The sequence below is a fragment of the Myotis daubentonii genome, chromosome 12 (assembly GCF_963259705.1).
Source record: "Myotis daubentonii chromosome 12, mMyoDau2.1, whole genome shotgun sequence".
Lineage (NCBI taxonomy): Eukaryota > Metazoa > Chordata > Mammalia > Chiroptera > Vespertilionidae > Myotis > Myotis daubentonii.
Genome location: NC_081851.1, coordinates 24,046,157 through 24,072,893, shown reverse-complemented (window position 1 = coordinate 24,072,893; position 26,737 = coordinate 24,046,157). Strand labels below are relative to the sequence as shown.

Sequence of the window (26,737 nt, the reverse complement as noted above, 5' to 3'; positions counted from 1 at the left end):
TGAGCCAGAAAGCAGGCCCTCAGCAGACACTGGAACTACCAGCACCATGATCTTGGACTTCCCAGCCTGCAGAACTATGAGAAATAAATTGTTGCTCATAAGCCATGTGGTTTATGGTATTTTTGTCAGAGAAGCCTAAACATACTAAGAGAGAGTCACTCTTAGAACTTTGAGTGGCCTGCCTTTCTCTGTGGTCATTTCCCTAAAACCAAAATATCCACACATTTCCCTGGTCTGAGGATACAGAGGGCAAAGTTTGATCCATAGGAATAAGGCAGGAAGGAGCCAGTAAAGTCTCATTTCTTCTCTCTCGGGTGCAAGGAGATGTCCTGTGTGACAGTGGGCACCCACGCAGGCAGCTGAGGTCCTGGCAGCCTGTGGCAATGCAGTGCCAGTGGGGACTTCTCATCCTTCCCTGCTTCCTTCCCCTCCCCTCATCCTTTCTATCTGGTGCTAAAGCATCAGCACTCACCAAACATGGCCCCAGCTATGGTGTCTAGGGAAGCTAGAGGACAATCCACAGAGTGTCTTATCCTGCTAATTGTCCCACCTGTGAGGCAGCGTCACTGACAAGGGCATCCAGCTCTCCTCCTGGTGCTCCCTGGTCTGCCCATCAACGTCCAGATGCCTCTCTGTGAGGACCCCAGTCTGTGCTGGCAGTTGCCCCCAGTCCTCCCAAAGACCCCCGTGCTCAGGTGCCAGAGCCGTGCTGCCTTCCCCGCAGAACCTGCTGCCCTGCGGCCTCCAGTGGCACTGACAGCACCGCCTGGACTCATGATCTGACAAAGTCTCTTAAGAAAACAAATCTTCTGCTTCTGCCATGACCCGCTCTGCTCATGGGGTTCATACCTCACATCCGCTGGTTTCGGAGAACAGCGCTCTCCTGTTTTCTCCGTCCTCCTCCCATCCTCATCTGCTACCACGTGAGGCATCCGCTTCCTCAGAGCGCAGAAGCCCTGGCATTGACTCCTGCAGGCCACCAACTCGCTGCTCTTACGCTGTGTCCTACAAACAGGAGCAGTTCATGTCAGGGCCCCTGAGGTTGTTTTGGATACAGACACAGATATGCCCGATACGATCACATAGACCTCTCTGGTTGCTGTACTCATCCCAGTTGTTAGCAAAACTCTCCAGATATAATCAGTGTGCAGAGAAAATTTGAATAGATCAAACCCTTAATTCTCACTTTTAATGTCTGTGACAAATACACAGGTCTCTACCTTAGAAGCTATTGCTGCATAACAGTATCACCACATTAACAGTTTTATTATGTCAGTTTCCGTGGGTCAGGAGTCCAGGCCCAGATGGGTCTTCTGCTTAAGGTCTAAGGAGGCTGCAACCAGGGCGTTGCTTGGGATGTGGGGCTCATCACAGGTTATGCTGGGGACAGTTCTGCTTCTGGGCTCACACAGAATTCAGTTTCTTGTGGTTATAGGACTAAGGGCTTCAGTATTTTTCTGGCTGTAAGCAGAGGCTTCCCTCAGCAGCGAGAGGCCACCCACCGCTTCTTGTCACATGGGTTCCCCAACATCATGAAAACATACAAGGCAAGAGGGCAGCAGAGAGAGCATACTAGCAAGAAGTCAGTCACAACACTGACATTCTGTGGGGGCCTGACCAGAATACGCCAGGGGTTCAAGGCCTACTCCCCATACGTATGCGTGCAGGCACGGACACAGCAGTATTACTATGTTAAAGTCCCCTCGGCCCTACTCATGTGCACGAGGGCAGTGACTCAGCAGTAGCAATATACATACTGTGCAGGCACAGCCTTATATAACCTGTTTATGTTAATGCAGCACTGATGTCACTAATTGGCACGAGGCCTCTTTTGTTTGAGCGTGTATATAAGGTGCCACTGACCAGCCAGTTGCGGCTGCTTTGTTCGTAATAAAGCATGTCCCACCTACTTACTGTCACTCGTGTGTTCTTCCAATTTCCTGCATCCAGAGGGGTCAAGTCCCTGGCTGAGGAACTTGTCCCCAACACATTCCGCGTCACACTCAGGGGGAGGGGATTACACAGGAAGCAGGGAACATTGGAGGTCGTCTCAGAAGCAGCCCATAGCACTTTCCAGTATCCATCTGATAAGTATAAAGCCTTAAACTACTCATTTAAAAGAGTGAACTGTGGGCCAGGTGTCCTCTCTTCCGAACCCCTGCAGCTCCTGCCCCTCAGCCCTTCCTCTCTGGGCCTTTACAGAGGCCTAAGCTCACCTCCACCAAGCTGCACAGGGCCCCACAGAGAACTTCTCCCATCAAAGCAACAGGTAACTTTCACTTTCAGGAAATTGTGTTATGAACGAGCACCCTCTCCAGTAGGAAGTTTCTTCTATACAAGTCAACTGAGGACGGAGAACCTGATTTGATAAAGGACATGGCGTATATTCCTTGCTGTTATCACTAACCTAGTGACAGCACACATTCGTGACTGTCTGACAGCTTCTGCAGTCAGGAGCAGGGCATGGCGTAAGCAGTCCCTCTGATTCGGGGCTCACAATACCAGGGTTTTGGCTGAGACGGTGGTCTCCCCTGAGTGTCTAGGAGGAAAGGAGATGCTTCCAATCTCACCCCGGTTGTGGGCAGAATTCGGTTTCCTGCCGGTGTAGGACTGAGGGGTGGATTTCTTGTGGCTGCGGCTGCAGGTGTCCTCAGCTCCAAAAGGTCACAGGGAGCTTCTTTGCTGGGCTGACTGGCAGACCCTGAATGACAGATGAATGACTACTCTGACACACATTTCTGTGAAAGAAACGGCTAAGGGACTGCTTGGCTTGAGAACCCAAACAGCCCTGTTCTCCTGCCTCCTTAGGCTTTTATTGTAGCAACAGCTTGAACTAAATTAACTTCTAGATACTATCAGCAGGGTAAGTAGCCTTGAGAAGACACAGGCATTTGCAGTGTCCTTTAAGCAAGGGCATCTAAAGACAGACATAAAGATTCCAGTAAATACCTCGGGCTCAGACCTGTTTGGAAAAGTCAAGGCAGGGGCTGCCGCCTCAGCAAGGTCCCCAGAGGCCCCCGACCTTTGAGAGATTCCTCCTTCCAGGCTTTCCCATCAAGTCCTGTGCTTCCCCACACTTCTTGATCTGTGGGCCTCACCAGCCCAGCCACTTGCTGCTGCACAGCCCACAGAGCAGAGGGCCGGCAACCCCAGCAGAATGAGTGCTGCGTCTGTGTGAGTGGAGATTTTCAGCACCAGAACCCCGTTTCCAGCACCAGAACACTATGCCCAGTTGAAACTCCAAATCGTCAAAACAGAGCTGCTCCATAGAAATGGGAAGGAGGCCCACATGACCAGCATGAGAGCCCTGCCCCAGTCCCAGGGAGACCTTCCTGCTCAGAGGAACCCTGAGGCAGTTTGAAACATGACATTGTCAAAAGGAATTTGCCCTTAACCCGTCTCCCCCGTCTTTCCTAAACATGTCTTTCCTCTTTCCCTCCCCTCAGGAGGTGGGCAGTTACATTCCAAAAGCTGTGTGAGGGAGACAACTCACTGAGCAGGGCACAGCTCATCAAGGTAGAGGGAGCCTGGAGGTCTGCAGAGAGGAGGGCACGAGGGAAGGGGGGACTGCACAGGAAGCGGCTGTGGTAGTTTGTCCCTTGAAGATTCTCTGAAAATGCTCAACCTCTGGGTCCTGATTACCAGGAAGAGGGATCTGTTTGGTCCATGGGCAGGTGGGGGTGGGGGCCGTTTCAAGGGCAAGAGGCCCCGGTCATGGCACACAGGGTGGTGGCCGGGCTGTTCCAGGACGGGGTGAAGAGCTGGCACATTGAGCAGGTCTCTGGCTTCCATGTGGGCCCCTCCTGCTGGCCCTTAGCTTCCTCCAGGCTGTTAGGTGAACAGGTGGGTGGGGTACGTTTCTTCCCCAAACCAGCCCAGCCTGTCCTCAGGATGCCAGGGCCCTGCTCCCACTTGTGTCTTCTCCACACCTGCAAGGGGAGTGCCTCCTGCCTGTCCCAGGGATGGGGATTCCCACGGGAAAGGGGAACAAAAAGGCTGCTTGGCCTCGGGTCCTGCTGTCTGGGCCAGAGACAGAGGGGTGTGCTGAGACTTCCCACTGCGCCCCTAGAGCACTCCCTGCCAATCAGTCTCCTTGTGATTGACACGGAGGGGTGACCACCCATGCGACAGGCCTCACAGGGTGGTCATGAGTTCAGGACAGAACACGACAGTGCAGAGCTTCCTGGCCTGTGCCACCGGGAGGGCTGAGGGTGAGAACATTGGTGACAGGAATGACACTGAGTCCTCAGGAGAACCTGTGAGCTCGGTGGAGGTCTCCCACTTTCCAGAGGAGGGAACGGGTCAGGGAGGCCAGGCCCAGGCCTAAGGTCACACACAGCGAGTGAGCGTTGTAGCTGGGAGTCGTCCAGAAGCAGAGCATGCTGGAGTCGGGGTGGCACTGGTACCAGCTGACTTGGGTCAAATGTCCAGGGTGTGAGGTCAGGTGTGGTGGGGGGAATGGCGTAAGGTGAGCATGACCTCTATGACCCTTCCCTCCACTCTGGCGGAAGCAGCCCTCCAGGTTTGCCTGATGCAGAACATCCAAAGGTCCAAGAAGAGGCTGCAGGAGAAGGTGAGGGAGCCTGCCTGTCTGGGGGGCACTCAAGGGTCAGAGAGGGGGGATTGAATACCCCCACCCGAGTTAGACCTGCGGGGGCTGCCCCATGACCTCCACCAAAGCCCATGTAAGGAGCTAAGTCCTTAAGGACTGAAGAAACATTATCTGGAAAAAATTAAATGGAAATTGTACTTTACAAAAGGAGAATGATGAACTGAACCAGAGGCAAGTCTTCTGAGATACACTCCACAGTGAGGTGATAAAGGGAAGGTAGAGGACTAAAAGAAGGTAATGTGAAATGTAAGATAAGGTGAAAGAAACTTGAGTAAAACATTTAGTGCAAACAGTGAAAAATTATAAGAACTAAAACCATTTAAGGAGTTGTGACTTTATATGATATTAAAATAGATTTTTTTCTTCAACTATGTGAGAATGAGATTTTAAAGAGAAGAAAATCAAAGAAAACAGAATAGCAAGAAGCTTAAAGAATGGACAGACGAGGTTGAATAGAATGGAAATTGAAATAAATATAAACTTACCAGCAGAAAGCAAGGCAATTGAGAGTCCTAAGACTATTCTGAGAAATGAACAAGGCAGAATAGACCCATGTAGAAATAAGAAAATGTGTGTGGGGATGAAGGAAGGAACAAAACTGAGATATTTGTGGGTCTGTGTTTTGCTGTATTAATGTCTGTGATACAATTAGTCAAGTGCATGAACTTCTGAATTATGGCTAGTCATGGGATTTATTATTACAAATACAATTTGGTTCAGAAAAAATTAAAACACTGCCAACCTTTAGGCAAAAACAAACCAGCTCATCTTTCCAGGTGAATTACACTAGACACACTTCTTTATCCTCATCTTCAATACTCAAATACACACACAATTTAAATCTTGAGACCAATTTCTTTATCTTTACAACAAAGAAGTTGGATTAGATTTGATTTTTTCTTTTTAAAAATAAAAGTAGATTATTAAAAAATGATTTGTGATTATAGGTAGAAGTTTAAAATAAGTGATCACCCACATACTAAATTGGAAATAATTACACATATTTTTATGCATATCCTTTCAGATATGCTAGTCATATATGTAAATATGCACTTATCTATATTTTTAAATCATGTTATATTTCTGTTTGATAATATATTCTACTTCAAATGTTAAAAATGTTTCTGAAAAATAACATCTAGTATCTTTTCTCCTGCTACATCATAAATTATATAATTTACCTCTAATTAATGGACTTAACATTATTTTGTTTTCTGCTTCATGAATAATTCTGTGACGACCTCTGAACATTTATTCAATTATTTTCTCTCCCTTTTTTTTTAAAGGGCAGTGACTGATAAGGGATATGGAGTTTCTTTTTTAAATATATACTTTTTTTGGTTTCAGAGAGTAAGGGAAAGGGAGAGTAGAAACATCAATGATGAGAATCACTGATCAGCTGTCTCAAGCCTGCAACGCAGCCATGTTTCCAGGGGAATCAAACCATGACCTTCTGGTTCATGGGTCCACGCTCCAGCCACTGAGCCACTCCAGCCGGGTTTTGAATTATTTCCTGCAAATAAAATGTTTCAAAAGATACACATATTCTAAATTTTAGTATGTATGCATTTTGAATCATTTGACCAAATTCCCTTGGAATTTTGATTGGGATCTCATCAAATTTGTAATTGGGTTAAGAGGAATTCATTCATTGGCTCCTTTATCAGGTATGTATTGAGCACCTCCTATGGGCCAGGCACTAGAAGCGCAGTGCTCAAAGAGCTTGTCATGATGGCATGTTTGCATGAGAGTCAAACCAGCCAGCACATGCATAACGTGAAGTCAGGATGTGCTGCATGCTCTGAATAAAAGGTAAAGCGGAGAAAGAGAGAAATGGTGAGGAGGCGATGTTGTGTAGGATGACGTGAAGGTTTGTGGGATCGAGGTGATAGTTGAGGCTGCTTTGGGATATGCATAGGTGACCAGCAAAATATAAACATCCCAGCTGAGCCCTCATTTTGGGCTCTGGTTCCAAAGTGTTCTAGGTGGCTCCTGATCCAAGAGAGAAAGTGTATCCAGCCTCATTCTTTCTTTCTTTCTTTTTTTTAATCCTCGAGGATATTTCTCCATTGACTTTTAGAGATAGGGAAAGACAGAAATATCAATGTGAAACACATGGATTAGTTGCCTCCTGCACGTGCTCTGACCAGGGCCCAGGCCTGGGAGGAGTTTGCAACCTCGGTACATGTCCTTGACTGGAATCGAACCTGGGACCCTTTGGTCCACAGGCGAATGCTCTATCTACTGAGCAAAACTGGGTAGGGCTCCAGCCTCATTCTTTATAGAAGGAAGGACAAAGCACCCAGCCCCTGGCCTCTCTGGACCCCTTACCACGAATTATTAGGGCCCATTAATTTGTGGGGCCTATTCTTATGTCACTGATGCTGCTCCAGTGTGCCCTCTTCCTGTAACAAACTGTAGGCAGGAGGTATTCCTGTTTAACTGGCCCTTAGTTATACAAGGGAGCAGCTCTCAAATCCTTGTCCCCAAGTCTGGTTCTGGAAGAACCCAAGTTAGTGCACCGTGAACCAAGGATTATTCACAAGAGTGACCATGTTCCCAGACATAAAGTCTCAACATGTTTCAAAAAAATGGAAATGATGTAAAACATGTTTCCATCCCAATAGCAATTGAGCAAGATGATTAGAAAAATTCCCAATTGTTTAGAAATTAAGAAACACAATTTTAAATTTCTATATCTGAGACAAATAAAAAAAAGCAAAGTAGAAAGTCATGCTGTATGGGAAATTTAAGTGCATGCATTAGAAAAAGACAAAATCAGTGAGCTAAACAATCACGTCAAAAAGGCAAATAAACAACAACAACAACAAAAAAACATGCCCCCAAAACAAAACAAACATTAAATCCAAAAAGAAGGAAATAAAGAGAAGAAAATTAAAAATTAATATACAAATAGAGACATCAACAAAGCCAAAACCAGATTCTGTGAAAAAGTTAATAAAATTGAGAAAGTCCTGTCAACATGATGGAAAAAAAGAGAAAGGTACAAATAACCAACACCAGAAAGGAAAAGGGGCTTCCACTAGATTCTGTAGACCTTAAAACAAGAATTATGATATTCTTAACAAACTTATAGCAATTTGAAAGTTCATATCATGTGAAAAACTCATAAAAATAGTTCACCAACACCCAGGAATAGGAACTATGAAGATTTTATGGTAGTTTAAACACGGGCAAAAGTCTGTGCAGCTAAATGCCATTGAGAGGTGCTATCCCCGCCAACCCGCGCCACTCCTGTCTCAGGTCTTGCTTTGACCAATGGTGTGTGGTAGAGGTTTAAGGCTTCCATTTGGCTCCCCTAGACCCCTGAGGTCACCACATAGGGAGTTGATCTAGCCTACTGGAAGATACAGCGGGGCCTTGACTTACGCGTTTAATTCGTTCCGTGTCGGAGCTCGTAACTCAAATTACTCGTATGTCAAATCTTAAAGTGAACAAGTGAGACACGTGATGCTGGGCTGATGTTGTGGCGTTCACTGTGACCTTCGCTGCGCCAACTAGTGGTGGGGTATCTGAAGCTGGCTCATACCCCGAATTTTAGCTCGCAACTCAAAGCAAAAATCGGCCGAGAGACGGCTCGTATCTCGAAAAACTCGTTAGTCAGGATACTCGTTAAGTCAAGGTCCCACTGTATTCTGAAATGTAGTCTCGATCTTGCCTTGTCTGTTATCACACTTTTCAGTTACATGGAACTGAACCCACTCAGGCAAAGTGACGTTGGCCAGAAATTGGAGGGCTCAGTCTACAACCCAAAGAAACTGGAGCTGGGAACAAAAGCCACCAGATCCCCACAGCCCTTCAGGGACCGCATTGCTCCCTCCACCCTGACCACTTGGACTTATACCTTGGCTCCCAGGCCAACTGCCTTTGTCTTAAAGATCATATCCCCAGGACAGACTCTAGCTCATTTTTCCAAAGCCAGGGCATAGCCTCAGGTTTCAAATGGCCAGTCTAGTCAGCATTGGCAAGTCACTTCCAATTTCTGGAGATTTGGAGTCACCTCCAGGGGAGCAACAGGTCTAAATAGTAAATCTGGGTGCAGCCCCAGGCATGCAGAGCTCAGCACTCTGGGGTTCTTCTCCTGCAGACCTGCCCTCTACAGCCTGTGATCACCAGCTGTGCCCATGGAACCTGACATCCTGAGGAGACAGGAAGAAGCTGCAGCAGCCACTGCCTGGATCCACATGGCACCCCCTTCTGTGTGCTGAGTGCTGCTCAGGGCTCTTCTAATGGCAGGAGCCGCTCAAGCCCACAGTGCAGGCAGAAGTGCTAGGTGGTCAGTGCCCACAAAAACAGCCCTCAGTGACAGACGGAAGTTGCCCCTTGGAGAGTGAGGGATGTCCCGTGCAGTCTTCTGGAAGTCCCAGAAGGGAGTCTAGGGCCCTCAGTGCTGAAGGCAGGAATCAAAGCCTGGTGTACACAGTCTTTATTTATTGTGAGTCCCGATGTCCAGAGACTGGGCCCATATCCAGGGACCTCAGAATAGCATCTGGTCATTCACTCTTCAGGGCTGGGGGCAGTAAGTGGCCAGTCACTCCTGTCCAGCTTTCACATGGTCCAGAGTCCTCAGGAGGCAGGAAGTGGCTGTGCCTGTGGAAAACACATCATCATCTGCCACCATCTGTGCCCGCCCTGGGGAGATTGTGTAGACAGAGCAGAAGCTGCCTGTGGAGCCCATGAATAGGGGACCTAGTGAACTGTCACTGGGAGCAAGGAAGGCAGCTTGTTGTATGCACTGAGCACCTACTGTGTGCCTGGCACTGCTACAGGTACTGGGGACCCAGCACTGGACGCAGGCAGGCACAAGTCTCCGACTCAGGAGGGATAGACAACAACAAATGAACAAAAATATTTCAACTGAATATCTACAAAGAAAACGAGGTCAGGGTGGAGAGAGGTGTATGTGGGGAGATGTAGGTGGCACTTTAAACCATACAGCATACTTTATGAGGTGGGGACAGGCTGGTTGCTCATCTCAGGAGGAAAGGAGCAACTGATCCTAAGATGGGAAGGTGGGGTTTTTACTATTCAGATGCCCCAAAATCTTGAAAAAAACATCATCAACATATGACTAAGAAACTAGCGTGAACAGCATGAGCTCCTTAAGAATATTTCCTGAGAAGAATTAAAAGTCCTTTCTGCTGGGAGTTCTTGGGCCTGAACCTTTCACTTATCCTGCCTCATGAGAACACAAGACTGAGGTCCAGGTGACAGGGCTTCTGCCCCAGTTTCAGCAAGAACTTCTCTGAAACAAGCGATGGGAGGGCAGTGGTTACAAAGCAGTGGTGTGTAAGCCGTAATTAGGGAGTCAGGGGCTGTGGGAGCCCGGCACAGGGAGGGGCCATCACACGAGGTTTTCTGAGGGAGGTGAGCAGGACTAGGTGGCAGTCCACGTGGAAGGAAACAGCTAGATAAAAGCCTGCCAGCAGGACAGACATGAGGTGGAGTAAGTTCCATTCCCTGGGGCTGGAACACAGGACTGGAGGAAGGGGGAGGGCCCATAGGCAGCACCGAGTTGAGACCTGGTCTATGGAAAGGGTTTTAAGTAAATCAGAACCCAGTCAGCCCTAACCTGTTTGGTTCAGTGGATGGAGCGTCGGCCTGCGGACTCAAGGGTCCCAGGTTCGATTCCGGTCAAGGGCGTGTACCTTGGTTGCGGGCGCGTCCCCAGTGGGGGGTGTGCAGGAGGCAGCTGATCGATGTTTCTCTCTCATCGATGTTTCTAACTCTCTCTGTCCCTCTTCCTTCCTCTCTGTAAAAAATCAATAAAATATATATTTTTTTTAAAAAATCAGAACCCAGTCAGACTCGCTCGCAACACTTGGGGACCATTGCAGAAAATGAGTCATTTGGAAGGACTGAAAGGAGCATGGAGGCCAAGAGAAAGCCTCTCCCCTGGGAGCAAGAGGGAAGACAGGGCAGCAGAGACAAGGAGGGGCCGATGAGAGAGTACCAGAAGGGCTGGTGAAGAGGGGATCTTTGCCTTTGGGGCTCACAGTCCCATAAACATCTAAATCGGGTTTCTCAACCTTTTTCCAAAATTGCCCCACTAAGGAGTCTTTTTAGACATTTATTTTAAACTATACCCATCCATAAAATATTTATTTTATTTAAAAAAAAAATTATATATATATATATATATATATATATATATATATATATGTATGTATGTATTAATTTCAGAGAGAGGAAGGGAGAGGGAAGAGAGATAGAAACATCAATGATGAGAATCACTGATCAGCTGCCTCCTACACAGCCCCTACTGGGGATTGAGCCTGCAACCTGGGAATTGAACCTTGACCTCCTGGTTCATGAGCTGATGCTCAACCACTGAACTACCACTGGCTGGGCCCATCCATGAAATTGTAATACCACAGAAATACTGTATCTGTTAAAGTACCATATACATTAAAAGGAGTAAGACTTTGCCCTGACCGGTTTGGCTCAGTGGATAGAGCGTCGGCCTGCGGACTCAGGGTCCCGGGTTCGATTCCGGTCAAGGGCATGTACCTTGGTTGCAGGCACATCCCCGGTGGGGAGGGTGCAGGAGGCGGCTGATCGATGTTTCTCTCTCATTGATGTTTCTAATTCTCTATCCCTCTCCCTTCCTCTCTGTAAAAAATCAATAAAATATATTAAAAAGAAATAAAAAAAGAGTAAGACCTTTACCCCAACCTCACACCTGCCAGGACAGCTGAGGGGCAGGAGAGGGTGAAGAAGATTGAACAGTTAGCCTGGGGAAGACAGAGGCTGCCCAAACCTGGGGCTTTGTTCCTCGGTGTGAACAACATCAAAGGAGTAATGTGACCAGTCCTCAGTTCTCAGGTGCTCTCTGGCCGGAGGCAGGTACTGTGGGGGTTTACAGAGGCCAGGGGGACATGGGACAGGTGTCCTGGAGGGCAGGTGGCTGGACTAAAGCAGGGGCTATGGACGGGGCAAGAGGTGAGTGTGTGAATTCTGGATGCATGTGGAGGTCGGTGCTGGGAGGTGGGGCTGAGGGTGACCTCAGGTCTTTACCTGCACACCTGCAGGTGGGCTCGCCGGCTGCACCTGCTCAGCGCACTGCAGGAAGCGGCGCACCTGCTCCGCACAGTTGCCTGTGGCCGCCTCATTCTGCCGAAGACACTCCTCAAAGGCCTCAAAGGGCTCTGCACAGGCCTGGCGGATCTGACGGATGATTGGGCTGCAGGGAGGGCACCTTCAAGCTCGACCTTCCTGGCACTACCACACCCCACTGTCCCCCCTCGACCCAATGGCCCCACCTCTGGTACTGCCTGGTCCCCTGAATTACCCACTCCTGCACTGGCTCCCCCCACTGCCCACCCCTGTGTTCCCCACCTTCCCACTGTTCCCCGTGCTGCCTGCCCCTGCACTGCCCTCCTGCCCTCCAGGCCCCTGCACTGCTCTCCTGCACTCCCAGCCCCTGCACTGCCCTCCTGCACTTCCAGCCCCTGCACTGCCCTCCTGCACTCCCAGCCCCTGCACTGCCCTCCTGCACTCCCAGCCCCTGCACTGCCCTCCTGCACTTCCAGCCCCTGCACTGCCCTCCTGCACTCCCAGCCCCTGAACTGCCCTTCTGCACTCCAGGCCCTGCACTGCCCTCCTGCACTCCCAGCCCCTGCACTGCCCTCCTGCACTCCCAGCCCCTGCACTGCCCTCCTGCACTCCCGGCCCCTGCACTGCCCTCCCGCACTCCCAGCCCCTGCACTGCCCTCCCGCACTCCCGGCCCCTGCACTGCCCTCCCGCACTCCAGGCCCCTGCACTGCCCTCCTGCACTCCCAGCCCCTGCACTGCCCTCCCGCACTCCCAGCCCCTGAACTGCCCTCCAGCACTCCCAGCCCCTGCACTGCCCTCCAGCACTCCCAGCCCTGCACTGCCCTCCTGCACTTCCAGCCCCTGCACTGCCCTCCTGCACTTCCAGCCCCTGCACTGCCCTCCAGCACTCCCAGCCCTGCACTGCTCTCCTGCACTCCCAGCCCCTGCACTGCCCTCCTGCACTCCCAGCCCCTGCACTGCCCTCCTGCACTCCCAGCCCTGCACTGCCCTCCTGCACTTCCAGCCCCTGCACTGCCCTCCTGCACTCCCAGGCCCTGCACTGCCCTCCTGCACTTCCAGCCCCTGCACTGCCCTCCTGCACTCCCAGCCCCTGAACTGCCCTTCTGCACTCCAGGCCCTGCACTGCCCTCCTGCACTCCCAGCCCCTGCACTGCCCTCCTGCACTCCCAGCCCCTGCACTGCCCTCCTGCACTCCCGGCCCCTACACTGCCCTCCCGCACTTCCGGCCCCTGCACTGCCCTCCAGCACTCCCAGCCCCTGCACTGCCCTCCAGCACTCCCAGCCCTGCACTGCCCTCCAGCACTCCCGGCCCCTGCACTGCCCTCCTGCACTCCCAGCCCTGCACTGCCCTCCTGCACTCCCAGCCCCTGCACTGCCCTCCTGCACTCCAGGCCCCTGCACTGCCCTCCTGCACTCCCAGCCCCTGCACTGCCCTCCTGCACTCCAGGCCCCTGCACTGCCCTCCTGCACTCCCGGCCCCTGCACTGCCCTCCTGCACTCCCGGCCCCTGCACTGCCCTCCTGCACTCCAGGCCCCTGCACTGCCCTCCTGCACTTCCAGCCCCTGCACTGCCCTCCAGCACTCCCAGCCCCTGCACTGCCCTCCAGCACTCCCAGCCCTGCACTGCCCTCCCGCACTCCCGGCCCCTGCACTGCCCTCCTGCACTCCAGGCCCCTGCACTGCCCTCCTGCACTCCCGGCCCCTGCACTGCCCTCCTGCACTCCAGGCCCCTGCACTGCCCTCCTGCACTCCAGGCCCCTGCACTGCCCTTCCGCACTCCCAGCCCCTGCACTGCCCTCCCGCACTCCCGGCCCCTGCACTGCCCTCCTGCACTCCAGGCCCCTGCACTGCTCTCCTGCACTCCCAGCCCTGCACTGCCCTCCTGCACTCCCAGCCCCTGAACTGCCCTTCTGCACTCCCAGCCCTGCACTGCCCTCCTGCACTCCCAGCCCCCTCCGAACCGCCCCAGGCCGGGACTGTCCCGCACTCACTGGTTAGAGGTGCAGCGAGCGATGCTCATTTTGAGGTGGTGACAGTCCCGCTGCCAGGACTCGGGCTTGGCGGCCACACACTGGCCGTACTGGTCCAGCTCGCGGCCGCAGTGGCGGGCAGTGACCTCCAGCGCCGCCTGCCTGCGGGACACGCGGGGAGGGGTGGAGGGTGTGGGGTGGGTCCCTGAGTCTCACAGTCCCACGGCAGGGCCCGCGGGGTGCCGGGCTGTGGAGCAGGCCAGGGCCTTCGGGATAGATGGTGAGGGTCCCTGAACAGATCTGGTCACTCTAATGCGCGGTCGGGGTCGGGCAGAGGGTCCTGGAGCCCCCCCATCCCCCCGCCCATGGGGCCTTAGAAGTAGGACCCAGGGCTCTGGGAGGGCCTGGGAGCCACAGGTGGGTGTGGGGTCGGGTCCAAGGAAGAGTCTCCCAACGGGTCTTAGCGCGGAGACCTGAGGACAGGGCACTGGAGGGACACTGGAGGCCCTCATGGGTCAGAGTCCTCGGGGCACGATCTGGAAGCGCCAGATAGGGCTGGGGCCCGGGTTCGTCTCAAGAGGGAAGGTGGGGTGACCCGGGGGCGGAACGGGGGCTCCGAGGCCGGGCCTGGAGTCCTGCGAGCTGCCTGGGTGTGAGAGTCCTTGCCTCCCAGGAGGAGGGGAGCGGGGCTTGGACGCGCGGGGAGGGCTGACGGCGCGGAGTCCGGAGGCTCAAGGAACAGAAGCCACCCCTCCTCCCGGATCCCGACTTAGGTCCGGGTCACATACAAGAAGAAGGTGTGCGCGGAAGGTAAAGGGAAGGTGCTCCTGCTACTCACATTTCGAGGCAGGTGCCGGGAGAAACAGTCCGGAGGAGAGTCCCGCCTTTTCCGGTGTCAGGTTGTCATGGCGGCGCCCTCCCTGCCTGGTTTATTCCGTTCACACAGCAGCCAAGCGGCCCTATTGCTTTTAGCGCCAATCCATCAGAGCGGAGCCCTACCTCTGCTTCCGCCCCGACCTGTCATGGCGGCGCTCCGCCTCTGCTTCCGCCCCGACCTGCCATGGCGGCGCCCTGCTAGCCACTTCCGACTCCGGCCCGCTCGGTGGCCACAACCCTATTTCCGGTTTTCCCAGCCGGCCTCCGAACTGCACCGGAAGTAAATAAGGGAAAGTACGGCGGTGCCTCTGCACTAAGGAGAGCGTGGCGCTCAGCCGCGAACCCCTGTGGGGCCGGGCCCGACTGGAAAACTAGTGGCCCGCGCCTGCCCTTTGCTGCAGACCCTCAACTCGGGCGGCTCGCGGCTCGGCTGGCTGCCGTGTGCTGGCTGCTCGGGCGCCTGCGGGGAGCCGGCGGGAAGGGGCGCGCCCCAGAGCCGGGCCGGGTCTGCGCCACCTGCGGGCGTGAGTTCCCACCTGGCTCCTCTGCAGTCCCTCCCGGTGCGGCGAGGCTTCCGGGGAGTGAGGTGGGTCTGGACCCGCGCCTCTGCGGCGGCGGCCGGGCCTGTGTTCCAGTGGGGCGCCGTCCCCCCCGGGAGCACGCAGGACGCCCTCGGCTCTGGCCAGAGGAGCACACGCGTTTCAGAGACGGGCTGCCCTGCCCGTGAGTCAGACAGCCCGGGCCTCGACGTGCGCGGCTCTGGAACTGGGGTGTGACAATGACACCCCCCGGCGGGCTTCCCGAGCTGACAGCTGAGCCGGCCACGTGACCCGGGTCTGGAGCCACGCGCGCCGCGGGAAAGCCTCTCGCCCCCTGCGTTCTCCTTCCCGCACAGCCTTCCAGGTGGCCTTTCGTGGGCGGACAGGGAGGAACAGGACTCGCCTCTGTGACCTCAGATGTGCACCGAGTCCTCAGATGTCCGCAGCCGGCCCCACGTCCTGTCCCCGAATCATCCCGAAGCCCAGCTCACGGGCGCCCCACGGGAGGCATGTGGCTGGGCTTGTAAGGAGGCTCCCTGAAGACCCAGCCGGGGAGCTGCCTTGAGCCCCCAGACTTCTGGCCGCCTTCGGGCTGTGGCTCCCTGGAGATCGAGTGTAAGGGAGACGTCGGTGTCCCCGGGTTTGGGGTGAAGCACATCTGAGGCTTGTATTGTCTCCTCGTCACTGGTGGGTCCCCACACAGTCTGGGGCGGGCAGAGGAGTGGTGGACTGAATTTGCTGTCTTGGCCCTAGAAAGAAATATCACCCTGGAGCTGAACATGCTAGCGGAGGGACAGACAAGTACCAAAACAAACAAGAAAGGCACACTAGTGATGGTCATTCACCAGGAGAGTGGTCATTCTGGGAAGGGAAGGGGAAGTGTTGGGAGAGTGACCAGAGGTGTGATGTGATTTATAATACATATTTGATCTTCATCCGCTGGTCCTGGCACAAGTCTCCTGAAGCCCTTGGGATTTCACATGCGATGAGAGCAACAGAGGTTGGTCTTTTGGTGTTAACTGAGGTGACTTTTGGACCTCACTGAGGAGGGGGGCTGGTCTCCAGAACCAGCCTTGTGACTAGAGGTTGGAACTTTCAGTCTCACCCCCCTGGCATCAGGGAGGGGAGAGGGGCTGGAAGTGGTGTAATCAGCCCCACCTAAGGAATGACGCCGCCATAGAAACCCCAAATAGGTTTGTGGAGCTTCTGGGTTGGTGAGTGGCACACTCAGAGTGTGGCAGCTCCAAGCTGTCCCTAGACTTTGCCCTTTTTATTTCTTCCCAAGTCATATCCTTTTACATTTTTTTGTTTGTTTTTTGTTGTTAATCCTCTCCTGAGGATATTTTTTTCCATAGCTTTTCAGAGTGGAAGGAGGGAACGGAGTAGAGAGAGAGAGATGTTGATGCCAGAGAGAACATCTACTGGTTGCCTCCCTCATGTACCCTGGCTGGTACTGGGGCTGACAGTAAAACCACTGAGCGCACTGCTCAGGGTCTTCTACGTTTTTTAATTGATTCTAGAGAAACATTAATTTGGCATTCTAATTTATGCATTCATTTGTTGCTTCTTTTTTTAAATAGTATTTTTTAAAAAAATTACTTAGAGAGAGAAAGGGGGAGAGAGAAACATCAATTTGTTGTTCCACTTGTTTATACATTCATTGGTTGATTCTTTTATGTGCCCTGACTGGGGATAGAATCTGAAACCTTGGCATATCGGGACAATGCTATAACCAACTGAGCTACGCAGCAGGGCCCTAAGTTATATTCTTTCCTAGTAAACTGGTGATCTGGTGTGTAAAATGTTTCTGAGTTTTGTGAGCCATTCTAGCAAATTAGTCAAACCCAAGGAGGTGTTCAATCTATAGCTAGTTGGTCAGAAGCACAGCTGACAATTAGGCCTGATGGCTTTCCCCATCCCACCTAAGAAAGCTTAAGAATGCTACAGGAAACACTGAAGCCCTGGAGGTTGAAGAAAAACGCCATGAGGTAGAAGTCCAGTATATAAATGTCATCAGACATGGTAAATGTGGTGTTATTAAGTAATCCTATATAAGAGGGTAATATGCAAATTGACCCTAACAACAGAATGACTGGGAATGACTGGTCACTGGGACACACACCACCAGGGGGCAGATGCTCAATGCAGGAGCTGCCCCCTGGTGGTCAGTGCGTTTCCATAGGGGGAGCTCTGCTCAGCCACAAGCCAGGCTGCCAGCTGCCAGTACAGCGGTGGTGGTGGGAGCCTCTCCTGCCTCCTCAGCAGCACTAAAGATGTCTGACAGCCAGCTTAGGCCCAATCCCCTGGGGAGTGGGCCTAAGCCAGCAGGTGGACATCCCCCGAGGGGTCCCAGATTGTGAGAGGGCACAGGCTAGGCTGAGGGACCCCCCCGAGTGCACAAATTTTTGTGCACTGGGCCTCTAGTTTATTTTATAAATCGCTTGAAAAGATAATTGCTTAGAGCAAAGGTAATAATGTATTATGGGGTTCATCACGTATGTATAGATAAAATGTGTGACAAAAATGGCACATGCCCAGCCGGTGTGGCTCAGTGGTTGAGCACCGACCTATGAGCCAGAAGGTCACAATTCATTCTAGGTCAGGGCACATGCCTAGGTTGTGGGCTCGATCCCCAGTAGGGAGCCTCCAGGAGGCAGCTGATCAATGATTCTCTCTCATCATTGATGTCTATCTCTCCCTCTCCCTTCCTATCTGAAATCAACAAAAATATATTTTAAAAAAATGAGCAAAAGACACATTTCACTGAGGAGTTATAAATGCAGAAAAGCCCATGAAAAGATGATGTTAAACATTGTCAACCATTAGAGATATGCGAATTAAAACCCCAGTGAGATATCATTTACACACCCGGCAGAACAGCCTAAATAAAACAGGAGCACTATCAAGTGCCTGTCAGGATGTGGAAGAAATGACCAATCTCATTCATTGCTAATGGGAATGTAAAATGGTCCAGCCACTTTGGAACAGTTTGGCAGTTTCTTCTAAGACAACACACCACCACCACATGGCAATTTAATTCTTAGACATTTGTCCCAGATAAATGAAATGTATGTTCACACAAAAACTGTACATGAGTTTTCAGAGCAGCTTTATTTGTAAACACCAAAAACTGGCAACAACCAAAATGTGCTCCTACAGGTAAATGGTTGAACACACTGGCATAGCCATACAGCAGCAAAAAGGAATGAACAACTGATATATGCAACAGCTTCAATGCATCTCAAGGCAATTGAGTGGAAAAAGCCAATCTCAGAAGGTCACAAACTATGCTTTTATTTGTATAATACTAGAGGCCTGATGCACGAAATTCGTGCATGGGTAGGATCCCTAGGCCTGGCTGGCGATCAGGGCCGATCCGTGGGGCGACTGGCAGGGCGATCGGGGAGACCCCCCCACTGGCACCTGCCTTGGCCGGCCTAGTGCCACCTGGTTGCGGGCCCCACCCCCGCCTGTTGCCCCCCCTCTGCAGGGCGACCAGTGGGGCGATGGGACCCTGCTGGCACCTGCCTTGGCTGGCATGGGGCCTGCGGGCAGCTTCTGTGTTGAGCGTCTGCCCCCTGGTGGTCCATGTGCTCCCACAGCCAACCTCCTGTGTCCAGCCAACTGCCATGGTCCCTGCGGCCAGCCCCAATCAACCCCTGGTGCTAAACCATTTGCAGATGACCTGCTTCTGAGTTGGGGTTTCGTACTAGCAGAGCAGCTCCCTCACTCCGATCTATTGAAAGCCAGCCCTCAACACAAGGGTTTGTCTCACTCCTGTCCTCTACCTTCCTTGGGGGCCACCCGCCCAACTGCCACAGTGCCAGCGCAGTGGAGAGGGAAGGACATCTCACTCCCATCCTCTCCCTTCCCCAGGGGCCGCCTGCGGTGGCAAGGGAAGGAGTGGAGGCGGGGAATCGTGAGGTGGCGGGACGCCTGGCCCAATAACCATTGCCTCCTCTCCTGACCCCACCAATGCACGAATGTCGTGCACTGGGCCTCTAGTAATAAATAAAAAACCAAAACAACCCAAAGGGGCACAGGAAGCTCTCAGAGGTGATGTTTATTACCCCGGATGGTGAACTATATACAATAAAGATGGGCAGTGTTTGTTTTTTTAAGTATGTTTTTGATTTAAGAAAGAGAGAGAGAGAGAGAAAAACATCAGTTGCCTCCTGTACACACCCCAACTGAGGTTAAAACCTACAATCTGGGTTTAGTATTTTTTTTTTAAAATATATTTTATTGATTTTTTACAGAGAGGAAGGGAGAGAGAGAGTTAGAAACATCGATGAGAGAGAAACATCGATCAGCTGCCTCCTGCATACCCCCTACTGGGGATGTGCCCACAACCAAGGTACATGCCTTTGACCGGAATCGAACCTGGGACCCTTGAGTCCGCAGGCTGACGCTCTATCCACTGAGCCAAACTAGTTAGGGCTGGGTTTAGTATATTTCACTGAAGTTGTTAAAAAATATTTCTACCTTTTTCCACTTTAACATGGACATTAGAAAATACAAAATCACACCCATGGCCTGCATCATGTTGGGACTCTAGATGGACAATGCTCTAGAGCAGCAGTTGCCAACCTTTCGGACCTCTCGGACCTCACAGACCACCGGATGGTGACCTAGGGAAGGGGTGGGGAACAGTGGGCCCTCAGACCGTATAAGGTCCTCGAAATCATTTGGTCTGGCCCTCCCAAGGCATACGGGTGAGTTCATTGTTTTACCAAATACAGCAGGCTAATTTTTAAGTTGATAATTTTGTATGGCCTGCAAATGATGTTATATATATCCAAACGGCCCTTGGGAGAAAAAAGGTTCCCCACCCCTGCTCTAGAGGGACAATCAGTGATAGTCACCATCTACTGAGAGCAGCATACTAAGACCCTGGGTTTGGGAACTTCCCTGTATATTTTATTCACCAATGTAACGTTTTCTCAAACAAATACAGTGAAAATCAATTTCAATGGCTATTATACTAGAAAGACTCAGAACCTTGAATTCCTATTTGCCAGGTCTTGGTTGAGGGCTGTAACAACCTTGAAAAAAATTTCAGGGTAACATCTTTACTGAAGTTACATTTTGTTTTAATCTGACAGATCACCTAACCCAAAAGGCCACACCAATTAAATGACATCCAGTTTTACTTTGATGTTCATAGCTGCCAGTTCAGCTACAAAATACCGAAAAACGTAAGGCACAGAAACAGTGTCGATAGTGTCACTGCGATTGCACACAGTACAGTTGTATTTTCTGTTGCGCATGGCTGACCACGAAGGGGGTGGCTTCTCCAACAGCGGAGAGAGCAGACTGCCACACTTCACACACACATGGGCTACCGACCGGTCAGAACAGTTAAAGAGGCGGTCGTGAAGGAGAAAAGAAGTTCCGTGAGCTAACAGAGCATCCCTCTCCATTTCCCCAAAACGGATCCCACCCTGGACGTTTCTCCCCCCGATGGGCTGGTTAGTGACTCTGTCTCTGGCTCCGGTGGTTCTGACCTGGAATTTGTCTGAGACCATGTGGCGTAACCGCTGGTAATAAACCACGCCAATGAAAATATCTGCTTCCAGTTCCACGCCACTGATGCCACTGTACAGCCTCTCAGTGCCATAGAAGTTGTAGCCAGCCGCCTTCAACATCTCACCGAAGTACTCCAAGGCAGAGTTCTCCTCTGAAAAGGTGAAGGGTGTGGCATCATGGCAGAGACCATGCAGAGCTGCAGACTTGCCTGCCATGCTCTCGATTAACATACCAATAGTCATTCGGGACGGGAACCCGTGAGGGTTGAACAGAATGTCTGGGACCATCCCACTTTCGGTAAAGGGCATGTCCTCGGTTGGCCACAGTCTGCTTAGGATGCCCTTCTGCCCATGCCGGCTGGCAAACTTGTCTCCAATGGTTGGGTTCCGAGGGATTCTCATCGTGATGCAAACACATTTAAATTTTCCACTTCCAGTGTCATTACTACACACTTTGATATTGTCCACAATACAATTTTCTTTACTCCTAGGAAAAATTAAACCATATAAAAGGTCAAACTATTTCTTTAAGCTTATAGAGGCATATAAGTTTTATATATAACTAGTGCTTTATAAAGGATTCAAAAAAAGTCTTATCTTTCTTTTCCCTGGAAGTATCTATGAATAGGGCTGCTGGTTATATTAACTACAGAACTCTGTTCCTCTGAACATTATGAAAGTACTAAAGGACTGGTACACGAATTCATGCACAGGTGGGGTCCCTCAGGGTGGCCTACAGGGATTGGGCCCAAACCAGCAGTCCAACACTGCTTGCTGCTCCCACTCATTCCGACCCCGCTGTGCCTGCCGCAGTCAGTCCCAATCGGGAGAGGCTCGCACTGCAGCAGTGGTGCTTGCCAGCTGTGAGCCCTGCATCTGGCGCCCATCCCTAGGGGGGTGGGCGGGGGGCCGAGATGCGATCGGCCCTCTGGGCGGGGGGTGGGAAGCCCTTGCCGGCCCAGGATCTGGATCTGTTCCACTGACGTTCACGCCAGTGTTCATGCCAGTTGTTGGGAGTCACCTAGTGGCCACTTTTATATCATTTCTTCCTTCTGGAATGTCTAGGGAGGGGAAGCAGCCACGGTGCCTGAGGCTGACTTCCAGGAGGCCTGCAGCACTGTCGGGATCCTGCCAGCGGCGCCAGTTCATTGATGCCTGGCCCGTTCTCCGGAGATCGGACCTGCAGGACTACTGAGGGAGTGAGTAGCTGCTACTGGGCTGTGGGCCGCCGGGAAGGGTTGGTCAGCTGAGCAGCGCTCTCGCTGTGGTAGTGCACTGACCACCAAGGGGCAGCTCCTGCGTTGAACGTCAGTGCACATCATAGCAACTGGTTGTTTGTCGCTTAGGCTTTTATATATACTATAGACCAGAGCCCTGATGCACAAAATTTGTGCAAGAGTAGGCCCTCGCAGCCCCGGCAGCTGCCTCAGCCCTTGCAGCCGCGGCTTCGTCCAGAAGGGCGTCCGGACCGTCATTCCACTGTTTGGCTATTCGGTCGATTTGCATATTACGCTTTTATTATAGATTATGAAGACCTACTGTTGAATCCACTCTTACAGATGTAAAATAAGCTAAAAATTTATTTTTAACAGGAAGCATAATAAAATTTTAGCTGGGAAGTATTCCTAACATGCATGAGAGAGATGATCAAGTCTCAATAATATACTTTTAAAATAAGCCGGGAGAACTCTCACCAATTATAAGAGACTGACAAGTAGAAAACCAAAGGGAGTAAGACAGCAAACTTTGTCTCATTTTGTAAATGCCAATTCAGTTACGATTGAGTATCACTTCTATTTTCTCCAAAAATTTCCTGTTAAAAGATTACTTTCAACAGCCCCCAGCAATTCACTAAGAATAGCCTTTAAAATGAGCACCTAGCACTGCAACTTACTTGTAGAACATCACAGAGCTCTCGCCAGTGTTGAGATTTACATAGCTGTAATAGGGATCTCCATACTGCAGCTGTGCTCCAATAAATGGCAATCCATCCTCATCTAACTTCTGCACAGTCCGCGGGTCACCAGGTTTGACTCCAAACACCAGACTATCATCTCCTTGTTTAATTTTTTCAGAGAGATCTATGAACTCAGATTTGTAGACACTTCCATGGGCAAAACCTCGTTCCCAAGAAGCCTTATTCACAATCTATGAAGTCAAAGAATCAAGGGAGTGCAGAAAAATGAGGATTTTTCAAAATAAAACTGGTAATAATTATACTTGATTTAGGTTACCTCGCATTCGATTTAAAATCTATCCACATTTTCTCAGTCACCTACACTAATAAAACAAAAGCACTTAATTTATAATTAAACTAGGGGCCCGGTGCACGAAATTCGTGCACTGTGTGTGTGTGTGTGTGTGGGGGGGGGGGAGTGTCCCTCAGCCCAGTCTGCCCCCTCTCACATACTGGGAGCCCTCAGGCGTTGACCCCCATCACCCTCCAATCGCAGGATCGGCCCCTTGCCCAGGCCTGACGCCTCTGACAGAGGTGTCAGGCCTGGGCAGGGGACCCTCATTTCCCCCCATCACTGGTTCTTCCCCCAGCCCAGGCCTGATGCCTCTGGCCCAGGCGTCAGGCCTGGGCAGGGGACCCCCAGACCCCTCCAATTGCTGGCTCTGCCCCTTGCCCAGGCCTGATGCCTCAGCCAGAGGCGTAGACCCCCATCACCCTCCGATCGCCTGATCGGCCCCTTGCCCAGGCCTGACGCCTCCGCCAGAGGTGTCAGGCTTGGACAGGGGACCCCCATCTCCCCCCGATCACTGGCTCTGGCCCCCGCCCAGGCCTGAGGCCTCTGGCCCAGGAATCATGCCTGGGCAGGGGACCCCCATCTCCCTCTGATCGCTTGCTCCACCCCCCGCCCAAGCCTGACGCCTCTGACCCAGGCTTCAGGCCTGGGCAAGGGGACCATCATATCCCCCCAATCCCCGGCTCCGCCCCCCACCCAGGCCTGATGCCTCAGCCAGAGGAGTTGACCCTCATCACCCTCCGATCACCAATCACCAGATCGGCCCCTTGACCAGGCCTGAGGCCTCCAGCAGAGGTGTCAGGCCTGAGCAGGGGACCCCCAGCTCCCCGCGGTTGCAGGCTCCGCCCCTGCCCAGGCCTAACGCCTCTGGCCTAGGCGTCCAGCCCGGGCAGCGGGGACCCGCAGCTGCAGCGGCCCCACGATTGTGGGCTTCGCTTTAGGCCCAGGCAAGGGACCCCTAGCTCCTGGGACTGCCAGCTTCGACCGTGCCCAGCTCCCATCGCTGGCTCACCCCTACTTCCTGCTATCACTGGCCAGGGCGGAAAAGGCACCTGATTCTCCGATCATGGCTTGGGGGCAGGGCAAAGGCGGCCCCAGGGCCGCCTTTGCCCTGCCCCCCCAGCTCTTAGCTCCCCCCTGGGTTTCCGATCACTGTCAGTGGCAGGGGGCTTCTTCCTGCTTTCCCTTTCGCCTCCCTGCATTGTGCCTACATATGCAAATTAGCCGCCATCTTCTTGTCAGTTAACTGCCAATCTTAGTTGGCAGTTAACTGCCAATCTTAGTTGTCAGTTAACTGCCAATCTTAGTTGGCGGTTAATTTGCATATTGCCCTGATTAGCCAATGAAAAGGGTATCGTCGTACGCCAATTACCATTTTTCTCTTTTATTAGATAGGATAGTCCAAAACCCAATCATGCACAAACACAAAAGGTAAAAATATCCAACACTACTTTATATTCACTCAACATTAATTCAACTACACAGGCAATATGCATGAAATATGCATATATGAATATTTGGTTCATAACCCTCAAGGCTACCACTTTTCATTCAGAGTAGGGACTGACCATTTAACAGGACACTCACTCACCAAATACTAGGCACTCAAGGACACAGTGACCTCACGGTAAAGTTAAATTTTAAAATTAAATATTAAAAGAATGGAACTACTCTTGGTAAAACTTACCATGGCATCTTCCATATCGTAGCCAGTGTAAGAAATAACAGCAACGATGGCATTGGTCCCAATTGGATAGTTGTCCATGTCATAGTGATCATACATGCACGGCCTCACCAAAGGGCTTTGTGGGGTCTGAAGACGATACAGCTTATTATCGGATCTGTCTTGATAAGTGAGAAGTGGGAAGCCCATAGTTTGTTTACCTACAAAGGGAAAAACACCTTAGCCTTTTGTTTTTCCCTTGATTATAAAGGTGATATTTAAAATTGGGAGCAACTAAATATTCACCATAGAGGAATGAACAGATCAGTCACGGTGGTTATGCTTTATAGTGTGAAGATGAACGAACCTGCATGTATTACAACCAGACCATGAAAACAGTGCTGAGAGGGAAAAAGGACAGAAACTCATTTAATATGATACCATTTATGTATATCTATATAACACACCCCAAACAATTCTATACCTGGTTTATGGACACATCCTATATAATAAAAGGGTAATATGCAAATTGACCCTAACAGCAGAACGACTGGGAATGACTGGTCACTATGACACACACTGGCCACCAGGGGGCAGACGCTGAATGCAGGAGATGCCCCCTGGTGGTCAGTGCGCTCCCACAGAGGGAACTCTGCTCAGCCACAAGCCAGGCTGACGGCTGCCAGCACAGCGGTGGTGGCAGGAGCCTCTCTCGCCTCGTCAGCAGCGCTAAGGATGTCTGACTGCAGCTTAGGCCTGTTCCCCGCTAGCAAGTGTACATCCCCTGAGGGCTCCCGGGCTGCCAGAGGGATGTCTGACTGCCAGCTTAGGCCCGATCCCCCGGGAAGTGGGCCTAAGTCAGCAGGTGGTCATCCCCCGAGGGGTCCCAGACTACGAGAGGGCACAGGCCAGGCTGAGGGACCACCCCCTTTGAGTGCACAAATTTTTGTGCACTGGGCCTCTAGTATATAATAAAAGGGGGATGTTATTGGGGAAGAGTAAGGGTATAAGGGGAGAGTAGCTATTATCTAATAACTTAAAAAATTTGTTTTTATTGATTTGAGAGGAAAGGAGAGGGAGAGAGACAGAAACATCAATGATGAGAGAAACACCATTGATTGGCTGCCTCCTGCACATTCCACAATGGGGATCGAGCCCGCAACCCAGGAATGTACCCTTGACCGGAATGCAACCCGGGACCCTTCAGTCCACAGGCCAACGCTCTATACACTGAGCCAAACTGGCTAGAGCTCTAATTACTTTCTTACACACAAAGCAAAATGTCACTATTTGTTAATTCTGGGTACTGGCATACAGAGGGTAGGTAAGAGTCTTCTTTATTCCACTTCTCAGTACAGAGAATCAATTCAACACAAGACTTTTTAAAAAAGATTTTAAAATTGATCTTTAGAGAGAGAGGAAGACACAGGGAAGGAGAGAGAGAAATATCGACGTGAGAGCAAAACATCTATTGGCTGCCTCTTGTAAACCACCTACTGCGGACTGAGCCCAAAACCTGGGCATGTGACCTGACTGGGAATTAAACTGGCAATCTTTGGGTTCATGAGAGGACACTCAACCAACTAAGCCACACTGGCCAAGGCTCAACCAAAATGATTTTTAAAAACTAAAGTAAATAAACATGCCTAGTGGAATTCTTTAAAATACAGAAACAGAGACTTCCAGCTTCCATTTGTAGAGGGTTCCTTCTTCACAACCACCCTCAGCACATAAGACCCAGGGGGGGGAAAAAAAGTAACCACAAGCAAATTTACACACCACCTGAAAGTATTGTAAAGTAACCAAAATCAGTCAGAAACTAGAGTGGAATTTACATTCGGGCAAAAGAAACTGCAATGGGTGAATTTCCAGGTCAGGTTTTGTTCTGTGGTTTGTTTGGTTTTTTGCCTAATGGCCCAGTGTAGTGGCTAAAACTTGGACAGAAACCCATAGTCTGACTGGCTTTAAGAACCAAGAAACATAAGAGTCACAGCACTACAGCAACTAAAAACTGATGGGGGGAGGGGGCAGGGGAGGGATTTCAGAAAGGAGAGAACCACATAGGTAAAGCCTTAAATTCTGCATATGAACCAATCCCAGATCTTTGGTGGAGTCCTGAATTATACATGCATGGAACATTTCCAAGCAGCCCTCAAAAGTGACTTCAGCTGCTTTGTTTAGCTAAGTTATCTATCAGTTAAATCTAAAAACCAATCCTCTTC

General features: G+C 51.3%; 2 protein-coding genes across 5 annotated transcripts in view; both read right to left on the bottom strand.

Moving 5' to 3' along the window:
• Positions 1 to 9,044: 9,044 nt before the first annotated feature.
• CHCHD5 (coiled-coil-helix-coiled-coil-helix domain containing 5) lies at positions 9,045 to 15,300 on the bottom strand. Its single transcript, XM_059659187.1, has 4 exons — positions 14,499 to 15,300; positions 13,682 to 13,822; positions 11,651 to 11,816; positions 9,045 to 9,223 (listed from the first exon to the last, which is right to left on the bottom strand). Coding segments are annotated over exons 1-4 (333 nt in total). The 5' UTR covers positions 14,501 to 15,300; the 3' UTR covers positions 9,045 to 9,199.
• A 2,867-nt stretch (positions 15,301 to 18,167) lies between these two features.
• The window catches only part of POLR1B (RNA polymerase I subunit B), a 38,060-nt gene continuing 29,490 nt past the window's right edge, over positions 18,168 to 26,737 (bottom strand). For 2 of the 4 annotated variants that reach the window (XM_059659185.1, XM_059659184.1), the window contains exons 13-15: positions 24,540 to 24,736; positions 22,498 to 22,751; positions 18,168 to 21,090 (exon numbers count right to left, since the gene is read on the bottom strand). In XM_059659185.1, coding sequence (XP_059515168.1) covers positions 20,208 to 21,090; positions 22,498 to 22,751; positions 24,540 to 24,736 — 1,334 coding nt within the window. In that variant the 3' untranslated portion in view covers positions 18,168 to 20,207. The remainder of the gene's footprint in view (positions 21,091 to 22,497; positions 22,752 to 24,539; positions 24,737 to 26,737) is intronic. The other 2 variants (XR_009447902.1, XM_059659186.1) reach the window with 2 other exon arrangements.